The sequence below is a fragment of the Falco peregrinus genome, chromosome 3 (assembly GCF_023634155.1).
Source record: "Falco peregrinus isolate bFalPer1 chromosome 3, bFalPer1.pri, whole genome shotgun sequence".
NCBI lineage: Eukaryota > Metazoa > Chordata > Aves > Falconiformes > Falconidae > Falco > Falco peregrinus.
Genome location: NC_073723.1, coordinates 48,100,226 through 48,119,722, shown reverse-complemented (window position 1 = coordinate 48,119,722; position 19,497 = coordinate 48,100,226). Strand labels below are relative to the sequence as shown.

The 19,497-nt window shown below is 40.1% G+C and overlaps 1 protein-coding gene across 4 annotated transcripts in view; it reads left to right on the top strand.

Moving 5' to 3' along the window:
* Positions 1–19,497, top strand: part of LYN (LYN proto-oncogene, Src family tyrosine kinase) — a 53,438-nt gene that overhangs the window by 5,121 nt on the left and 28,820 nt on the right. For 2 of the 4 annotated variants that reach the window (XM_055800272.1, XM_055800275.1), the window contains exons 2-6: positions 16,594–16,667; positions 18,149–18,197; positions 18,287–18,392; positions 18,730–18,828; positions 18,931–19,034. In XM_055800272.1, the coding sequence (XP_055656247.1) occupies positions 16,594–16,667; positions 18,149–18,197; positions 18,287–18,392; positions 18,730–18,828; positions 18,931–19,034 (432 nt within the window). Of the gene's footprint in view, positions 1–16,593; positions 16,731–18,148; positions 18,198–18,286; positions 18,393–18,729; positions 18,829–18,930; positions 19,035–19,497 lie in introns of all 4 variants that reach the window. The other 2 variants (XM_055800271.1, XM_013301870.3) reach the window with 1 other exon arrangement.

Below are 19,497 nucleotides of genomic sequence, written 5' to 3'. Positions count from 1 at the left end.
GTCTTGATGGGATTTCTAAAACCCTTCAGTACGTGCTGAATGCCCTAGGGTAGTTGTGATTTAGGTGTGAGTGGATGAGAGCTGGAGAACAGGATTAAGTGATCACCAGAGCTGGTGTCGGTACCACTGGGGAAGTGAAAGTTTTTCGTAAACACACAGGAAGGGGATGGGCAGGAGAAAGAGGAAATCCTACGTTGGATGTTCTGGGTTCAGCTTGTTCAAAACACATTGCAAGAATCATTTGAATGTGCTGTCATGGCGTAGCAGAGCATGCAAATGGGATTAAAAGTACATTTTTGTAACTACAGACCTACTGTTGCAAAAGATCTGCTAAACTATGCAAAGGCTAGAGAGAAGCATTGCAGCCCACGAAGGGTGTAGGAGAGTTTGCCTTTTAAGCAACTCTTCTGCTGGTGTGGCACTTTGTCTTCCCTTTTCTGTCTTGCAAAGCCTTTGCTGCATCACTGATTTCCAGCTGTACTAGCACTGGCTGCAAGAGGGATTGCGGCAGCTGTCCTGGCACCTATGGAGAAGCACAGGGTTATACTGAGGTGGATGTGAAGCCCTTTTCTTTTGGGATGTAGATGGCCTGACTGATGGTTTCTGCTAGGCAGGCGGTGCATAGCAGCACTCCTGCTAGGCAGCAGACCAGCAGAGCTTGCCTCTTCTGAAAATCTCCCACTACATTTCCTTGGTAGCAGTTCCCATCCCTCTGCCATGACACTTACCGATGCGTCTGAAAAAATCTTTGAGCCATGCTGCTTCAAATGTCTTCATTAGTAATGATGTGCTGTTTGTTAGGGGCTTTTTCTCCCCAGGTTCCTGGAAATAGCCATGTTTCAGTCTTTATCCTGCTGTAACATTACTCCCTTCCTACCGCCATTTCTTTTTTTCTTCTCCCATCGTTCTTCCATTTCCCCAACACCATTCTTTTGTTTCTTTCTCTCCAGCTTTGTCTTCAGGACTGTCAGTGGTATAAGCTGTTTATTTAATCTCCTGATTTAGAGATGTGTGCGGCAACTTTTCTTTTTCCCCTTCCAGAAAAATAAACCTCAGCACCTTTCATCATAAAATTATCACTTGTAATCTACTTGTGCTACCTTATCAGGGAACTTGTGCCCAGGAATATGTACCCCCAGTCTTTTGAAGAGGTATAAAGTCCAGTGGAATCCCAACCTGGCAGTACTAACATGGTCTTCACAGTGTTCTAAGGAAAGCCTACGCCTCTTTAAAGGGCAGCTTTGTACTTCTGTAGATGGCCAGCAAGACTCTCCTATCTCAAATATGTATTAGGTGTAGGTGTAATCTATCTTTCCGGACAACTGCCACTGTTTACCACACCTGATTTAAAGTGGTGACCTCAACCTGACTTGAAACAGGTTACTTTCCATCTTGCAAATTGTTGGCATGGATTGTCAGGTACCCCTGTGTTGTTGCTTCAACCTTCTCTGGTCAAGTTTCATTTCTTCATTTGTACGCAGGAGGTTTTTCTGTGCCGTCTGCTGGCACATGTGAAAGGTTTTTGAGCCAGCGTGGACTATCCCTGTAAATACACCTGGTTTGGTGAAGCAGAGCATGGAATTACTGGCATGTGTGCTGGCCTGTGAAAAAGAAACCAAGGCTTGGTGTTGTGGGGGTGTGGTTCTAAGGCAGCAGCTCTTGTTCCAGGATCTCCATGCTGTGCTCCTCAGTGTCAACATGACCCATGCGCTCTGTCCTCACAGAAAGTGAAACTTAAGAAATGAAGCTTTGAGAGGCAGTACAAGCTTTGAAGAACTGACTTCAAATTTGGCTGGTAGAGTGAACAAGCGGGAGAAAGGTGCTTCAGGTGAGATGTTTCTGCTCTCAAGGGAGCATTTAAGCAAGGGTGAGGGCATTGGACACAAGTGCCAGAAAATGCAAAATTTGGCATTTGGTTAGCTTATTTGAATCAGAGATCAGAACAGTACTATCTTCTGTTATGTATTTGACTGTGTACATTGGCACTTTTTCCTCCTAGGTTTAGATGGGTAGGAAGTCCTTTTACTTGCTCCTGCAATAAAAGCAAAAATATCAGGATTCTTGTTTTGGTATGACACAGGAAAATAATTTCTCCTTTGAGCACAGAATACAGTTTCAGTGATGTGACTATATTATGTTTATTGCGTGTTTTGTATCTTGTCATACTGATTGAGAAAATAGGCTCTCCTAGGGACTGTAATTGTCTCTACTCTGTTAGTTAACCATCCTTTCCATTCGTATTTGATTGGTTATTCTCCTTTCATCTCTCTGCTTCTGCAGTCTTCTCTCTTCATTTATTTCTCAGCATCAACCCCAATTCTGACTTCTCAGAGATTTCAGCCTCCTGTCCTACGCCTTTTCTAATATGGTTTGTGTTGTCCTAAGAACTTCCCATGCATGCCCAACAACGAAGCAGTCTTACTGGTTTTTGAGGCATCTTCTTTGCACAGTGCTTAATTTTGTGGAATTCAAATGTCAGTTCATTGTGGACTCATTACAGTTCTCCTGAAACAAACTCAGGTAACCATTGTGACCACTGATTTATTCTTGGTTCTTGCTTGGAAAATGAACTGTGTGGGCCATGAGTGATGAAATCATATATAAACAATGGGGCTTGTGCACAGTCTAAGATGATTCTTTTAGATACAGTGTAATCAGATGGCCTGCCTATGAGCTATATATTTGATATTTGAAGTTATAAAGGTTATAAACTTTAATGAGCAGCCAGTATGGTCATAATAATAGTGCTGTGAAATTCTTGTAGGGTGCAGTATGAATGTGAAAATAGTTCTTGTCATGGACGTCCAGTTTACTGCGAGTCTAAATCTGCCAAAATTGTCATGCATGCTGTCCTGCTTTTTAAGGTCTGTGCCCTGAACTTTGTGCAGAAAGTCCTGGTGTGAGTTGCTCAAAGTCTGCAGAGCTCCTGCAAGTTGTGGTCAGTCAATTACAGGATCAGAGCCTGGTTCATGGAACTTGCTATGACCATTAAACAGAACTAGGAACAACAGAAAATACTAAATGCTGTGCAATTCAGTAATGATACATTGTGATTACAGAAATTTTGGTTGTTTTTATAGATAGAAAACAAGAAATATCAAGGCAAAGTCAAAATAGTAGCAGCGGTCAAAGTATTAATTGGTTTCTGAAAATGAAATAAATTAACCTATTGAGCAAGTGCAACTTGGTTCTTCAAATCAGTTCTCTACTCAGAACTTCTGTTTAGTGTAGAAGAACTTCTCTCAAATATAAAAGAACTTTAATCAAGTTAATATTCTTGCATTGCTGCTGTCCTGGTGATTTGGGGAACTCTGTTAATTCTTGCTCTTGAGAAAGATATACATGTGTTTAAAATCCAAGGTCTCCAGTTCATCTTTAGAACGTTTGAGGGAGGAAAATCAAGTGAACTGTCACACCAATGATTCACAACCCTCCCTCAAGAGGATTTCTGAATTCCCACTCTCTCTCCTCTCTGAAAATGGAAAGAATGTAAAATATTTTTAATTTTGGTTAACTGTAGAGAAACTTCTCATGCATGCAACAAATGTGGAAAGCTGCTTAGAAAATTGTATGTGAATGCTTACTCCATGTTCATTCAGTAATGTATTTCCTTTTACACTCTTACTGTCACCCCAGCTTGAGAGTGTAGTTCCCCAAGACTTCAGCTGAAGTGTGCTTCTGTCTTTACACTCCTGGCTTTCAAACCTTGATCAGTGGCAGTTTGTAGTCCTTCAGGATATGTTTGGTAGGCTTGTGCAGAGCTGCTCGTATCTATTAAAAAAAATCTTTTCTCAAGGACTTCATCTAAAAACCTCAAAAAATTGCTCATGATCTCATGATACATCTCTTTTTAGTTCTATTTATCATATTTGCAGCAAACTTGTTGGTTCGCATAATACTCTTTGGTGCCCTCGCATGTATCCCAAATTGCAACAGTTGCTTGGAACAGTTTACTAAGCTGGGTGAGAAATCAACTGGAACACGCTTGCCCTAGATTCATGCCCTCAAAGGAATATAATTAACACAGAGTTTAAAATTAAGTAAAATAAACCATTTATAAATAGACCTCTGTGAAGTGCCAGAACCTAAAGCATGATCTTACAGACTTGGAGTTGAGGGAGGTTCTGCTACTTGCATCAGTGAGGACAAGACAAGGTTGTTTGTCACATGAGTACTTACACAGTTAGTGCTGAATGTTCTTCTAGTATCCCTGTAAAGATGAAATAGCGCAAGACTTCATTTCTGCTGGTGTAATTTACTGGCACCCGATTCAGCACTGCCTGATTTTTTTTGAGAACTCTTGCAACTTCCTCTTGCAACTTAAGAAAACTTCTCCAAGATTTGCAAACTTCCAGGAGGAACCAGATTCTGAGTAAGAGTGTTAGCCTGCATCAGCATGAATGATTTAACCCCAGATTTTCATCTGAGCTTAGAGTTCACTCGTAAATCCATATCCTGTACCCCAGTACAATGGCCTATGTTTCAGGAGGGTTCCTTTGTGTGTATGCAGTGATGTACAGCTAGTCAAACACAAAACAGTCTGCTGGAGAAGTAGGTCTTTATTTGCATCTGAACTATATGCTGGCATGTGAAGAGGGTGAAAAAGGAAATCTCCTTTTCTTTTGTGAAAGTCAGGGCTTTAGACAGGTGCCCAAGGCATAGTATGATGCTGTTATAACAAGAATGCTACATTTAAGTTGCAAGTTTGGTCATGAGTACATCTCAGCATATAAATGTGGAGATGACAGCAGATGAAGAAGCCCTCTGAGCAATGGAGCAAAGTGGTAAATGCAGTGTGGTGCAAAGTAATATGATTTATAAAATGACTGGGGTAGTACAGAGTTAGGATCCATTGACACAGAAGTCATTCTGCACTAATTTATTTGTAACTATCTTAATGCATACTGAAAGCAGATTGTAGAATGCATAAAACCAGGCAAGGTTTATAATAATTCATTTGTTCCATGGGAATATGGTTACCTGAATTTGAGAGAACGAAAGCTAATATGTACTAATGATCTGGTCCCCCTTTCCCTCTTTTATTATACACACTGGAAACAGAAGATAAATCCAAAGGAGAAGTGCTATACTTTCTGTAAGGCCACTCCCAAAACCTTCATCAGGGCTTGTTGGCTGTGAATTTGCTCTTCTCCATTATGTTTTCATTGACATCTTGTGATAATTTCATGATCTTTGAGTTCTGTTTACAGTATAGCAATGGGTTTGAATTACAGGCACATCTCAAAGCAAGACCACATCTGCAAAGGACTTTTTATTGCCAACAACATCTTTAACTAGTGGAAGGCCACATTCATAAATAACCATCTTCTCCCTTTAGTCATAGTAGCTATTGATGATTCTCCCTAACACACGTCCTGTCAATACATTCGTTCAGGGATATGGAAGCTGAGCGTTAGGCCGCCTTACTTGAATGAGATGAAGGTTTCAATTATCAGCTGCTGCCTGCAAATATACCTTCATGTGCACCTTTTTTGGGGGAGGACACACAGAGTGACAAATTTGAGTTGAAGAGCTAGTTGGGGTACAGCCTGGTAATGATATTGAAAAGACACCTTGATTTTCCCCAAACTCACTACATGTTAGCAAGCTGCTCACTTCATCCTGTGTTGTCTTCTGAGGCTCACTGAAACAGGGAGAAGCTAAATCTCATTTCTTTTTTGCGTATCACTTAGTAAATGCAGACATTGGGTACTGCACAGTAGCTCATGCAGGACCACTTGTTATTTTTAATTTGTTTGTGTGCCTGTGCCTTTGGTTTCATGTACATTGATGGGTATGTTGAAATCAACACTTGAGTAAGACCACCATGTGTATGAACTAGGCCTTTTGGACTAACATAGGAAGCCCTGTTGCGTGCCTCTCAGTTGGGCTTGTTTTGGGAGGCGAAGTGGGTGGGTGGGTGGGGGTGGATGTGAAGGAGAAGGGGAGAGCAAGGAGCTGTGTGAGTGCTGTTGGAGGTGAAGAAGGATAGGTCCCAGATCTGGGTTTTCCAAAGAAACTGTGTGAAGCTTGTCTTGCCCTTCTGTCACATCATGTGTTGTGACAGACTGGGCTACTCCTGGAGCTCTGTCTGACACCTTGTCATTTGTATGGGTCGTTTCTCATTTTCTTATGCCACAGTGATTGCTCTAGTCATTAAAAAGGGAGGGGAGAAGGAGCCTTATACTACTGGCAGACATGGACATCTATAAAGCTCAGGGCAAATCTTAGACTACTGAAACTGTAGCACAATGCCATTATTGGCCAAAGTCATCAATTTAAAGGTGAAAAACCCATATGTTAGTCATAGATACACTCACTTTGGAATGTAGATATAACCCTTGGGTGTGCTAGCTAGAGTGGGACACTTGCTAATACTTAGGGAAAATGTTGATCCTCTTCAGTGTAGTGGTTTGGCCAAATTTTCATCTGGAAATGGAGATGCGGTTATATGGAGCTGCTGTTTGTCATTACTGAGGTTTTTTACCAGTAAAGAAAATGACATTTACACTTGCAGTTTGCATGACACTTTTAAGTCTGTAAAGTATTTTGGGAACCTTCCCTTTAAATTGGTTAATATGTTGGTACGGTTTTTCTCTGTTTCGTTTCGTATGATCCCTTTGAAGAATTTGATAGAAGTAATTATTCTGTTTTGTCAAATTAAGATGTAATTTGACCTTTCCCCCTATCTTCAAAAGGTATAGTACAGTGGAAAAAAGCTGAGGAAATGGAAGATGTGGTTGCCTGAGGGCTGGCAAAGTGAATTAATTCATTGTTGATATTGATTCAAAATTCTGGAGGATGCAGTTGAGGCAAATGATTGTAATAAAATGAAGCGAGTGTTATAAGGTCAGAAAACAGATGTTAGCTTAATTTAAGACGTGGTTTAAAATTAGTGCCAAAAATACTAGCTGCATGAATCTGGAACATTTTCATAATATATAAGGTCTATTATGCAACATTAACAAAATTGCAATCTTGTGTGGATTAACTTTCTTGTGTTTCGGTATTTTTCTTCAATTGAATAAACAAGGATCAGTAGTTTCTATAAATTATATTCTGTTTCATTTCAATGTAATGTTTTGTCTCAGAAATTTATTTTCATCCTTTTGCAAGCATAGCATTATTATTCTACGACGCTGACATTAGTTATTTTCAGTGGGTTTTTTTTTTATTTTTGTTTGGGTTGGTTTGTTGGTTTTTTTTTACACTGCCAAAATTCCTGTATGAAGCCAAGCTTTTAACAAATCTGGGCAAAATATGTCGTGGATTTATAGAAAAATAGAAGATGCTTCTTTCTTGGTCAAGTCCCCCACCCTTGTTAGAGCTACCTTTCATGTCATCAACTATGGTGATATTTATTATATATTTTATGCTAGTTTATGAGTTCCAGCAAAGATCATGTATCATTTAGCTGAGGACTGTATAAATTTATCCTCTCCTCAGAGACTTAAAGGCAAGGCAAGCAAAGGTTGGACTGTGGATTAGTGTCATTTGAATATAGAAAACTTTTTTACCTGAACTGATAGGTAGTTTTATCAAAGCACTCCTATCTCAAGGGCTGCAGAGGGAAGTACGTAATCCTCAAACCTCGCCTGACCACACCTGATTTCTGTACAGCTGTATTGGATCACTTCATACTTGGAAGCTTGAGATGTGATAACTGAAGTCACTTATTTTCCATTTAGTATAGCAATGTGTTGATTGGTGTTGGTTATTGAATAGCTAAAATGCCTGGTCTAGTAAGTAAAAAAAAAAAAATATTAAAAAATAGGGGCGGTATAGAAGAAAAGGTTTTTCATTGTACAATGAGATTGTGCTGCTCAGAATGGGTCTGCCTTTCCCAGAAACACATCAATACAGCATCAATACAGTAACTCCGGGCGTTTTATCTCACCAGAAGTTTCCTGTTCTTACATCAGATGTTAGGGGATTTTTTTACTGTATGATGTAATAAGACAGTCCACTTCCACTGTAGTCAGGTGGCAGCACACCTTTCTTCTTGCCTGTTGTAACTTTAATTTTAATTTAATAAATGTTTAAATTAGGAAGTGGACTTGAGTTATAAATATTGCAGAGTCCTACCCCTGATTTCAATATAAAGGCCAGTGTGGGAGAGGGAAACAGGACACCAAAGGGTCGAAGAATGGGCATGGGGAATGTCAGTGGGAACAGCAGCCAGCTTGGTAATGAGTTCAAGAAACTCATTTTCTTCAGAAAGTGTTCAGAAAACAATCTGCCAACCCAGACTGGTTTAGTTGGACTGAGATATTTGTGCAGTAACACTGGGAACCTGGGCTCTGAAGAGGAGGAGGAGAGATAGTGGGTGCGGGGCTTAAAACTGAATGTTGCAGAGAAAGTGGAAATGTGACTTATTTACAACTGTAGCAAGAATGCAAGTGTTGGAGAGCTTGAAGGTGATAGGGTGATACTTTCTGTGACTGATGTAGGAAAACCATAAAAAATAATCTGAAATAACATGGGCAAAGTAGAATTTGTCTTGGTCACAGCTGTGAAGGAAGAAGTTAGGAAAGAAGCTGAATAGGATAGCGGTGCCTGTCTGCTGCACTTCCCCAAACTCCTGGCAAGACCACTCTCTGATGCCTAACGTTACATTAGCTTTACATTGAGACTTTTTTTTTTTAAATACTTCATTTGCAATGAAAAAACAGGAGACTCCTTGTGATATTAGGAGGCATTAGAAACACACAAGTGGCTGAGAATATAACGCAGTAAGAATGGTCTGGCAGAATAATGGGGAGAAATTTAATGTGTATTAATAGGTAAGGCCAGGCCACTGGAGCTATGGAAGTCTGCTGTGACAACAGTTTGTCATTGTGAAAACTGAGACAAACCTGGATGTCTTAACAGATTGCAAGACTATTATAAAAGACTATTGTGTGATGAAAATGTAAAAATAATAAAATAATTTTAGGGATTTTATTGCCCAGAAATTGCAACATATTTCTGTAGATGGAAGAAATATTTATACTGTTTGCTGCAAGGCATTGCTGAAAGTCTTCTTACAACACCTGACCAACTCCAGCCTCCTGTCCTTAAGAGGGGTGTGTTCAAACTGAAACAGATGTGGAAAAGGGATAACCAGGCGAAATAGAAAAAACAGAGAGGGCTTGGTCTTTAAAGCCTAGAAAAGAAGCTGAAAGAGATGTGATTTCTTCCCAGTTGCCGGAGAGGCTGAAGGGCTAAATGCCATTATTGTCCCCAAAACGTGCTTAAGACTGGGAATTATGATACAGCTTCTAAGCCAAGTGGAGTGAGGTTCTGAAACCTTTCATCTATAACTTTTTGTTCTTCACCACCACCACCTATTAGCCTGGCAAACTGGCTTCTGAGCTTGTACAATAGAATTGTGCTGCTCAGAATGGGTCTGCCTTTCCCAGAAGGTAATTTTTAGTCTTGTGCTCTAATCATGAGTGATAAACTAGATAGCTGTTATCTTGCTCTGATAGCGGTGCACCCTTGGAAAATTTGAGGGTTTTGCTTAAATGAGAATAAGTTTGAGGAAATCTCACAGTAACATGCTTGTTGCGTACTTTTCCACTACAGTAATATTTGCATTTTGATGGTTACACTGGGTATTAACTTGTTTCTTTTCTTTGCCTCTTTGTATAGATATGTATGCCAAAATATTATTTTAGTTTTGCCTCCTTTTCCTAAGAAAAGATTGAAGCAGCTAAAGAATTCTCTAAATTTCCTCCTTTTTTTAAAATGCTATCAGCTGGGCTACTGCATCTCACATCACGCGAACAATGGGAATCTACACTGGGCGAGTCTGTCATAGTGAAACACTGAGCAGATTTAGGCTATCCATGTTCCTCTTTACATACATTGCAGAGAGCACATGGTCATTTATGCCTGTACCCATGCCCCTGTGTGTGTGTATTTATATATCTGCTCATAAATATGTGTATCCTGTGAGGGGTAAATTCAGTTTGGGACACATAGAGATGATGCAATCTGGACCCAGAGAAATAAGCCAAATTAAAAAAGAAATTGAAGTACATGAGGTGAGGAGTGACTGAGACACATAACCATTTCAGCAGAAAGGCAAGGGAAGAACAAACTGCTTAAGTTCCCCTAGATGGTCTCCAGTGCAAAAACAAGATGTAGGAAGTGAAACAAGACCACAATGAAAGCTGACCCAGGATTTCTGTGTTTGCAAGAGTCTAGTTTGATAGGCATTCAGGACTTACAGTAATATTTAATGCATGTGTGTATATCTATAATATTATGTATAATATTATTAAATATATGTGCACACTTTTTATATATTATTCTATATATTTGTGATGAATTACAGGTATAAGAACAAGGCTGAACAAAACTAGAACCGATCATTTTTGAGACAGGCAAAGAATAGGAATCTACTTCTGTTCAGTTACTCTCCAGTTTAAATCTTTCACATTACTCCCAACCACAGATAATTTATTTTTGTCATTCTAACTCCGGTCTAGTAGCGCATCTTCACTGGCACAAATATGTACGGAGCAGTACTGATGAGTCTTTGCTGAGCTCCACTACCTCAAATGAAACTTCTCTGTGTTCCCGGGAGGTTGCTTTGCCATTCTGCAGCATGTGAGGAGGGGTCAGAACTGAACCCAGGTTTCCCAGGCCCCTCAGAGATGGTCCTCCTCATAGTCCTGCTAACAGAGGTATAGAAGGTGGCTGCAACCAACACTCGGGTACCACAGATGATGTGGAAGCAGACCAGCATAAAGTGAAAGTCGGTAGTAAAGGTTAAGAGAAATTCCTTAAATTTAAGGTTTTTCCCATTTTTTTTCATGGAATGGGAAACTCAAGCAGTTGGTTTAAGTGATGTAGACGGTTGGATGGGGTACAGAGAAAGCAGGTGCTTGTGTTCTCAGGCAGACAGGGTTTGTAATTCTTCCTCCTCAGCACTTCTAAGTTGATCACACTGAATTTGTTTGTTTATTGAGACACTTGACCTTGAGGGTAATCCTGAGAAGTCTCACATTCTCAGTTAATCAGGAGATCTGATAAAGGCAACGCTTCATCACCTCTGGCTTTGTAACTTTTGAAGTAGTGGTGGACCAGCTGGTATTGAAGGCCAGGATGACATATCTGAAACAGAGGAGGGAAATGATATTATTTTCAATTTTTGAAAGAGATGCTGAAAAAGAAAGTTATGTACACCTCTGCTGTCTAAGCTGCTCTAAAGCCTAGAAACTTTAAGTTTTAAAGTTTAAATTCCAGGTTTAAAACCAGTTGTGTTCTGTGTATATACATAGGTGTGAACGATTGCTCCCTGATCTTTGATTCAGAAACTTAAATATAGAGCAGCGTTCAAGACTCAGGATAATTTAGGGGTCTTGATTTCCCCCCCCCCCCCCCCTTTTTTCTTTATACTTCTTGATTTACTGTCTTTTATTTGTACTGCTAAGGAATGCCTTTTATATATATGCATGAGAAATTTTGTGGCTTAAGTCAAGAGTTTACTGCTTATAAACCTTGCAATTGCATACAAATTTATTTTATTTATGTACCTGTTAAAATACATATGTGTATATCTGTTAAAAGCCTAATCTACCCATAGAACTGGTGTTAGTATACATGATTACCGACCTTTTGAACGACAGACATTTATTTGATAAAATGAGAGTTGCTCGTATACTCAGTGTTGTAGTTCTAGTTCTCTTAGAAGTTATTTTATTATTGGAAAAGCCAAAGTGTAGTGTATTTTAGTTGCTTTATAAAGGTTTGCATTTTCTGCAAAAACTAATATTAAGCCACTCATGAAAAATCTGTGAGGATTTGAAAATCATTTTCATGAAAACATGACTTTGATCAAGGAAAGCCCAGACATTTCAGGTGGATTTTTAGGAAGTGGTTTCTAATGTGTACCATAAATAGTGTATGTAACAGAATCACAAGGAGAAGAATAGCTGTGAAAAATGAGATCATCTTTGTAGATGGTACAAAGGATAAGTGCTGGGAGGAAATGAAACCTCGAATGCTGCTGATGGTGGATGGACAGGTGATGGTCACAGGAAGCTTGACTGCTTGCAGAAGTGGTTCTTGTGTCTTTAGACACACAATGCTGCTGGTTATGTATCAAAAGGCAGATAAAGCAGTAGTATTTTGGGGATAGACAGCAGTTTTTAATCCTGGAAAAAAGGTTGCACTAGTTTCTGACCCCCGCCGCTAATCCATTTTGGAATTAAGACCCAAGTGCTGCTGTAGCAAAATGAAATAGGGGATTCAGAGTGAAAATTCAAGGCAAATACCTCTGTAGACATCAGAATTGGTGTCTGTGGAGCAACCTGCTGCAGAGTGTGATGGTTCTTATGGATACTGCTGTGGCTTTTCAAATGGTGCCTGAACTTAGATTCTTGTCACTACACTGCAGAGGGTAACTGAATTACCTGTCTTTCCCTCTTTGCCATGAAATACAGCATGCTGGTTGCTGGAAGAGCAGCTGTTACTTTTTTAGACACTTGTTTATAAAAGTTAGCAGCTATGTTACATAGTTTCTTTTAATTAAACGTTTATCTTTCATGTCTAGAGGTGTGGACAGGACACCAAATGAAAAGCATGGATAAAAAGTAGTGAATCCTGTATTGCAAAACTGTTGGAATGGGAAATATCTGAGCAGGGCCTGACAGTGATGCCTCTGATGTCTAAATTATTTTAATCTCCGATGAACAATTAACATAGTCTCATTTGTAACGATGCTGTGCTCTTTGGATTCTCTTGATATCTGCACAAAACGCTTTCTTGAAGCCCCTTGTGATATGGCCACAGAGCACTATGCAAATAAACATTTTACACTGAGTGAAATATTTTATTTATGCATGAGTGAACTTCCTTCCTTCAGATTTTCCTTAGGACTACTGTTATAAACTGAGAAAAGTGTACACTGAATACACATTTTGTATTTCAGAGCTTCTTTTTTGTATGGGTAATTTGCTAGGGTCAAACATTTGTGAACTTTGACAATGATACAGCATTTTGTATTTTGAAATCCATTACAATGTGTGTTGATTGAAACTTTCCCATCAGCGCCTGCTGTTTACACTGGCCCTATGAATCTTTACTTTGATACCACTCTCAAAACCCTGGGAAAGACCCGGATCAGATTTCAGTAAAAATGTGTAATACTGTACTGGAAGCAAATACCTCTGGCATTGCAGATGAACTGAGCAGGCATTGAGCAGAAGCTTTTGAAACCAAGACAGTTACATTTGCTTTGGGCACAGGACTGATCTTATGGAATTTTAAATGTGCAGTCTGGAACCCAGTGTGCACAGCTTTACAGAGGGCTAGCATGTACAGAAATATAAGATCTTGTGGCCTTTGAAGAGTTCAAAAATCTTTCATTTCACAGTATCAAAAGAATGTGTGCTCATTGATCCAGTTTCTACTGCTTAAAAACTATTTTTCAGCTTTGTTTATGCTTTGTCTCCATTGTCTGCCTATACTTCTTTAGAAATAATGTAAGGTCAGAAAAATGAATGTTAAATTATGTATCATATACTTAACTATATTGATACATATTAAGTGTTTAACATTTGGTTTATGTTACTCCATATTATACATGTTTCTTTTGCAAGATTTAAGAGGCTTGTTTTATAAAGAAGCTAAAATTCTCAGGATGTGTCTATATCAGCATGTTAGATTGGTATCCCACTCCTGAAGCAGTTGCCCCCACTTGCTAGGCTGTAGTTCATGTTGTGGAGCAGAGTTGGAGTGGAAGAACGAGACTCCTTTCCGAAGATGCAGTGTGGGGCTTACCTTCAGGTAAACCCTTGCTATGGTCTTGCTCCTTACTGGATGTTCAGTCCTTGGAGCTATACTGGAGTGAATGGGGCAGTAACCCCCCTTGAAGCAGATATGGGCTTCAGCACCAGCTGTGGGGGCCATTTGCTAGTGTAGACCTAGCTAAGTCCTGTGAGGACCACGGGCTTTCATGTCCCCGAGGAAAAAAACCCAAAACCCAATGCTTCATGATGAGGCTCAGGATCTTCTCTTTGTTTGGTGCCATCACGGGTGTCATCTCACACATTGTATTTGTGTGATTTCACAGATCATCAAGCAGGCTTCTGTGGGATTACGGGGTGGGGGTGCCCGCACATAGGCATTACTGAGCCATTGTTGTTACTGTCAGGAACAAATGCTAACCTTGAGTTTAACCGCACAACCTCACAGCAGGCTTAAGTTACAGCTGTTCATGTGCTTTAAGATGCAGGAAAAAATCGGAATAAAATTGCTTTTTTCTGAGTTTACACTGGCACTGGGCAAGCTGCAGTCTCTAAAGATATCTTCAGCATTCTTACAGCAATAGGGAAAGGGATTTTTGGCTGACAGCTTAGATCAAATTACAGATGTCCTCCACTTTAGCTGTTTATTCTGTAGAAGCAGAACTATTCAAGAGCAAAAAGGTTAGCACTTAGGTGGCTAAATACCTGATCTTGCAGATGCAGCAGGTAATTAAACACTGGGCTTCCTGATGTCTAGGGTGAACTTGCAAACACCAGCCTGCCTGTGGGTGTACAGAAATTTCCTAGGAACCATTAACTACAGAACAAGAATCATCTACATATCCACAATTATAAATAAAGAAAATATTTGTAAAAAAACTTTCTCGGTATTTTAAAACAAGTATGTAACCCATGTAAAGCTGAGAATTTGGAAAAATCTCCCAATGGGTATTTTCACAAACTAATGTTAAGCATTAAAGATGTTTGCTTCTAAGGGAAGACCCTGGCTGAAGGTGCCCCCCAGTGCCTTCAAATGAATATGGGAGCACTGAAATATTGGCACACAAGAAGAGAAAACTCTTCTCTGCCTCTATGGGATGGTGATGCCTGGTCAGTGCCTATTGATTTTCTGTACGATTCCTTTTATTTTTATTTCAAGAGAAGACGAGAAGGGGAGCAATGAGTTCTCATGCTGCTTTTAAACCAGTATCACAGTTCACTGCATCACTGCTGAAATCTTGTGGACACCCCATATTTGTTGGCAATAGGTGACAGATAATTTGCAGAAATGGTAGGAGAGGAGGTACTTTCCTCTCCTGTTCAGAAAAAAATGTTCAGCCCATGGATAGGAGAGTGCATCTGTCATTATGTGGCACTTCCTTAATGGCACGATGGGAGATTAAATGCAGGTGATGTGGGAAGTTAGGAACTGCATTGTGGGAGTGAGTGCTTGTGGCCTTGGTTTGTTGCTCTAGTCAGTTAGGATTATGATTATTATTGGTATGGCACAAAATTACATCTTAATATGAAACCAGACCGATCTGGCTAATTTTCCTACCTGCACAGGTAGGGTGTGCAAGGCACCACCCCACTGAAACAGTTGAGTCTACAAGTGCACACCTCTGCTACCTTAACTGTTTACTGTGATGATCTTTTATATACTAGAGATGAAGGTGCAAGTGAGATGTAGTGTAGGGTGTTACTGCCTGCTTTAGCTTCTGCAGCTGCATTTTAGTCAGTGCTGGTTTACTTGAGCCTGTATATGCACAGAGCTCTTATTTTAGGTTTTACATTGTTCTTCAAAGAACTGGCTTTAAAGATTAATTAGGGTGGAGAGGGCAGCGAGAGTGTGTGCCTGCAAGGGAAAACATGACTGTGAACCTAGCATTAAAGCACTGACCTGAAAGGAGGGAGAGGGGAAGGCAGGAGAGGTTTGAAAAGCATTCATAGTGGATTCTTGGAAGAGTAAGTATAATTACTGTCCTCTGAGGGAGGAAGATGGAGATAACGTTGTATATCTGCCTGCTGAAGTACTACGTAATTACATCATGGGATTTAGCAGTCAGGTTCCAGTCATGTAGATGCTAACAGCTGTATCTCATCTGATTTAGCATGGATGCACATCCTGAGAGAGGGATCATCCTTCTAAATTGTATTGAAGAAGAAATACTTGTATGGTGATTTGCCATCACTGATACACACATCGGCTGTTTTAGACTGCTGTAACAGACCTGTTTGAACAAGGCAATTCATTACTGAAGGTCACAGTAGCAGCCTATCTACCATGGAGCTGGGACTGCCCAAGTCATCAGCCTCACGTGAGATGGGGATTAGAATCAAATGGAGCTCCCTGCTAGACAGGCATATGTAAAACGGAGCGGGGACATACAGGCATTGCTAACTCCAGCTGCAGTTCTCATCATTTGGACTGGAATTTTTTCCCACATCTTGCAAAGCAGCTTTTTCACTAAACCACACAGAAATCAGTTGTCACTACAGTTATTACGTTTTTCTTGTATCTATTCTGAAGCTCACAGAAGTATCAGAAAGATACAAGGGGGTTCAGGGGCGGGGGCAGATTGGGGAGAAAAAATGGTAAATCTGAAAATGTTGAAATGGTAAATAACTATTCTGAAATATTTACTTCATCTGTAGATGGAGACAAGAAATCATTTCTTTCATTTGCAGCAGAAAAGAGCTTTCAGCATGTGTTCCTAACCTTCAGTTGTTCTCCTCCTGAGCTATTGTGTATGGAAAGGAAGCACGTTTTTGCTGCATAGCCCAGATGACTGCATGGGAAATGGCTTGGTTTATGGCATAATGTTTTTGTTTAATACCTTTTTTATTCCAACAGGAAATATGGGATGTATAAAATCAAAAAGGAAAGAGAATCTGCATGGAGATGGGCTAGATGAGAAGAATGAACCAGTACGTAAAACTGAACGAACTATTTATGTGAGGGATCCAACGTCCAATAAACAGCAAAGGCCAGTAAGTAGATAGTCTCAGGGGAGAATTCCAGTAGCAAGATCAAAGCATGACTGGCATAACTTAAATTTCAATCCAAAGCACATGCATGGAGAAATTCAAATGATCATTAGTCCACAGCTGGGCTTTTAGTGTTGTGCAGTTCACCCTCAATAAATAAGTACTCAAAGAAATAAAAAATAAAAATTGGCGGTTTGTTACTTAATTATTTTATGTTTGTCATAGTTTTCTGCACAAAAACAGTAATCCTTGGCAACACTTGATTTAGATATAGCTATGTCTGTAGAAGAGTGCTAGGTGACTTTAGAAAACCTGAAGTAATTTAGATCTTTATGGGTCCTTATGGGTCCCGTCCTTATGGGTCCCTTCCAACTTGGGATCTTCTATGATGCTATGATGTGCAGACAGGTAGAATGGTGAAGAGGTTTCGATTGCATCTAAACACAAAACCTCATGGATGCAGCTGCAACTACTGCATTCAATTTCTGATGCAGTTGGGAGCATCATCTCTGGTCAACATTCTCTATGCTGCTAAAAGCATCAACCTAGGGTTTTTAATAGCTATGGGAACCAGGTGTTGATTATTCTGTTTAAAAAGGCTGAAGTAATCATGGGCGATTCTTTACCAGCTCCAGTCTACTTTCTTTTTTCTCAGTAAAGGCTACTCAACCTTGCACGAGGTGCGTAGGTAAGGACAGGAGCAGAGCGGAGGGTATCGAAGGGAGCAGGGCTGTGCGGCAGGAGGAACAAGCTAGTGGCAGTTCTGTGTGTGCTGCCTGGCATTAGAAAGGAAGGGTGCTGTGAAGGGGAATCCTGTCGGATACCAAGTTGGTTTGCTGTTTTGCAGACTGACTGGTACCTTTTCCCCCACCCTCTCTGCCGTGCTGAGGAAACCATATGTCCTGACCACCCTTACTCAGGGACCGTGCTCTCTGCGGGTGTGCACAACACCCTTCCCTCTCACCAGCTGACACAGTGGACTCAGCACACTCTCAGTCAATGTACACACGTCACAAACTACCATGATTTTTTTTTAATTACTCTTTCTTTTTTTCTTGCACGATCTTAGCAACATAACTGTGCTTGTAGTTCTTCAGTGTGACAGCTACATGTTAGTAACTGCCCTGCTAAAGTGCCCTGCCTAAAGCCTCATCAGCAGAAGTCACAAAGCTGTGAACTTCCTCCCCATGGCTTGCGTCACGCCTTCCCAACATCTGAGCTGCTCAATTAAAATTCTAGTGAGGACTGACTATATTTTATGTTGTAATTCACTTTTGAAGAATGGCAGGAAAAGATTGGAACATTTCCTTTTAATTTAAGACATATAAGATGATACCAAAGCAACTGAGTAATATGTGATTGTAATGTAAGTTTGTCACAAAGATCTAAAACTGCTTAATTAAAGACATATTTTATTGTAGGCAAATCCAGAAGCACAGCTTTTACCAGGACAGAGGTTTGCCAATGAAGGTACGTTTTCATAGGAATCGTTGCTGCGTGGTATGCCCTGTCAGCCTGCAAAATAATGGAAACATGCCTTTGGCTTTCTACCTTTGTAGAAACAGAGGAGCATGGAGTCATTGTGATAGCTTTGTATCCCTACGATGGCATTCATGAAGATGACTTGTCCTTCAAAAAAGGAGAAAAAATGAAAGTTATTGAGGAGTAAGTATGACAGTACTGATTGTATTGTAGTTTTTCTTTGGGCTCACCTAATTCCCTTTACCATGTTTTCATATCCTACTCATAACACAAGAGTATGAATGATAAGAGAGTACATATGAAATACAACTGCATGTGGAAATTTTGGTAGGACTTGGCATCTGCCCTTGGTGACAGTAACCTTGATCTGATGGAGCCAATGGCTTCTTAGGGGGCTTGAGTTCAGAGGAAAGATGCTTCCTTTGTCTCCAGTGTGGGCAATGTTATCAGCACAATAGGACCCAAGTAATGCTTAATCATTTTTCTTTCCTGTGGATACTACTGTTGTTTCTATTTTCAGGCTGGGAGAATGGTGGAGAGCAAAATCTCTTATCACAAGGAAGGAAGGCTTCATTCCCAGCAACTACGTAGCAAAAGTAAACACCCTGGAAACAGAAGAGTAAGTTCTCCTAGGCTCTAGCAAACTTCTTCTTCACCCTGGTGGTGTATCCTTTGTGGTTGGGGGAGAGAAATAGTTCTGACTCTTTGAAATATTTTTCAGGTGGTTCTTCAAAGACATAACCCGAAAAGATGCGGAAAGACAACTCCTGGCTCCTGGAAATAGTCCTGGAGCTTTCCTTATCAGAGAAAGTGAAACATTAAAAGGTAAGCTTTGAGGTGGGTTACTTTGGAATTAATAATAGTTGAAGACTGTCTTCACCAAAATTGGCATCAGGTGGCACTGGGTGTGGAGTAGTCCCAGTGTGTCCTATTGTGTGAATTTTCTGCAGTTCTGTAGGAATGAGAAGGATCAGAAAATTACCAGGAAAAGGAGAGAAAAGAGTTACAGGTTAACACCCAAAGCTGAGATAGAAATAAAAGAAAAAAAGTGTGTGTGTGTGTGTGTGTGTGTGTGTGTGATTATACTGACAAGAAGCAGGAATGAAGGAAGTGAGAGGTCTTTTCTCCTCCTAACATTTGTGATTCCTTTACTGCAGAACACTTTTCACTGTAAATAGTAGATGCTGCATTTTATAGTCTTCTGTTATTGGGTCTGTATCCTTGCTACAAGTTTTAAAGTTTAGTTATTGCATAATGAGTGTTTACACTTCTGCACTACAGTGTGATT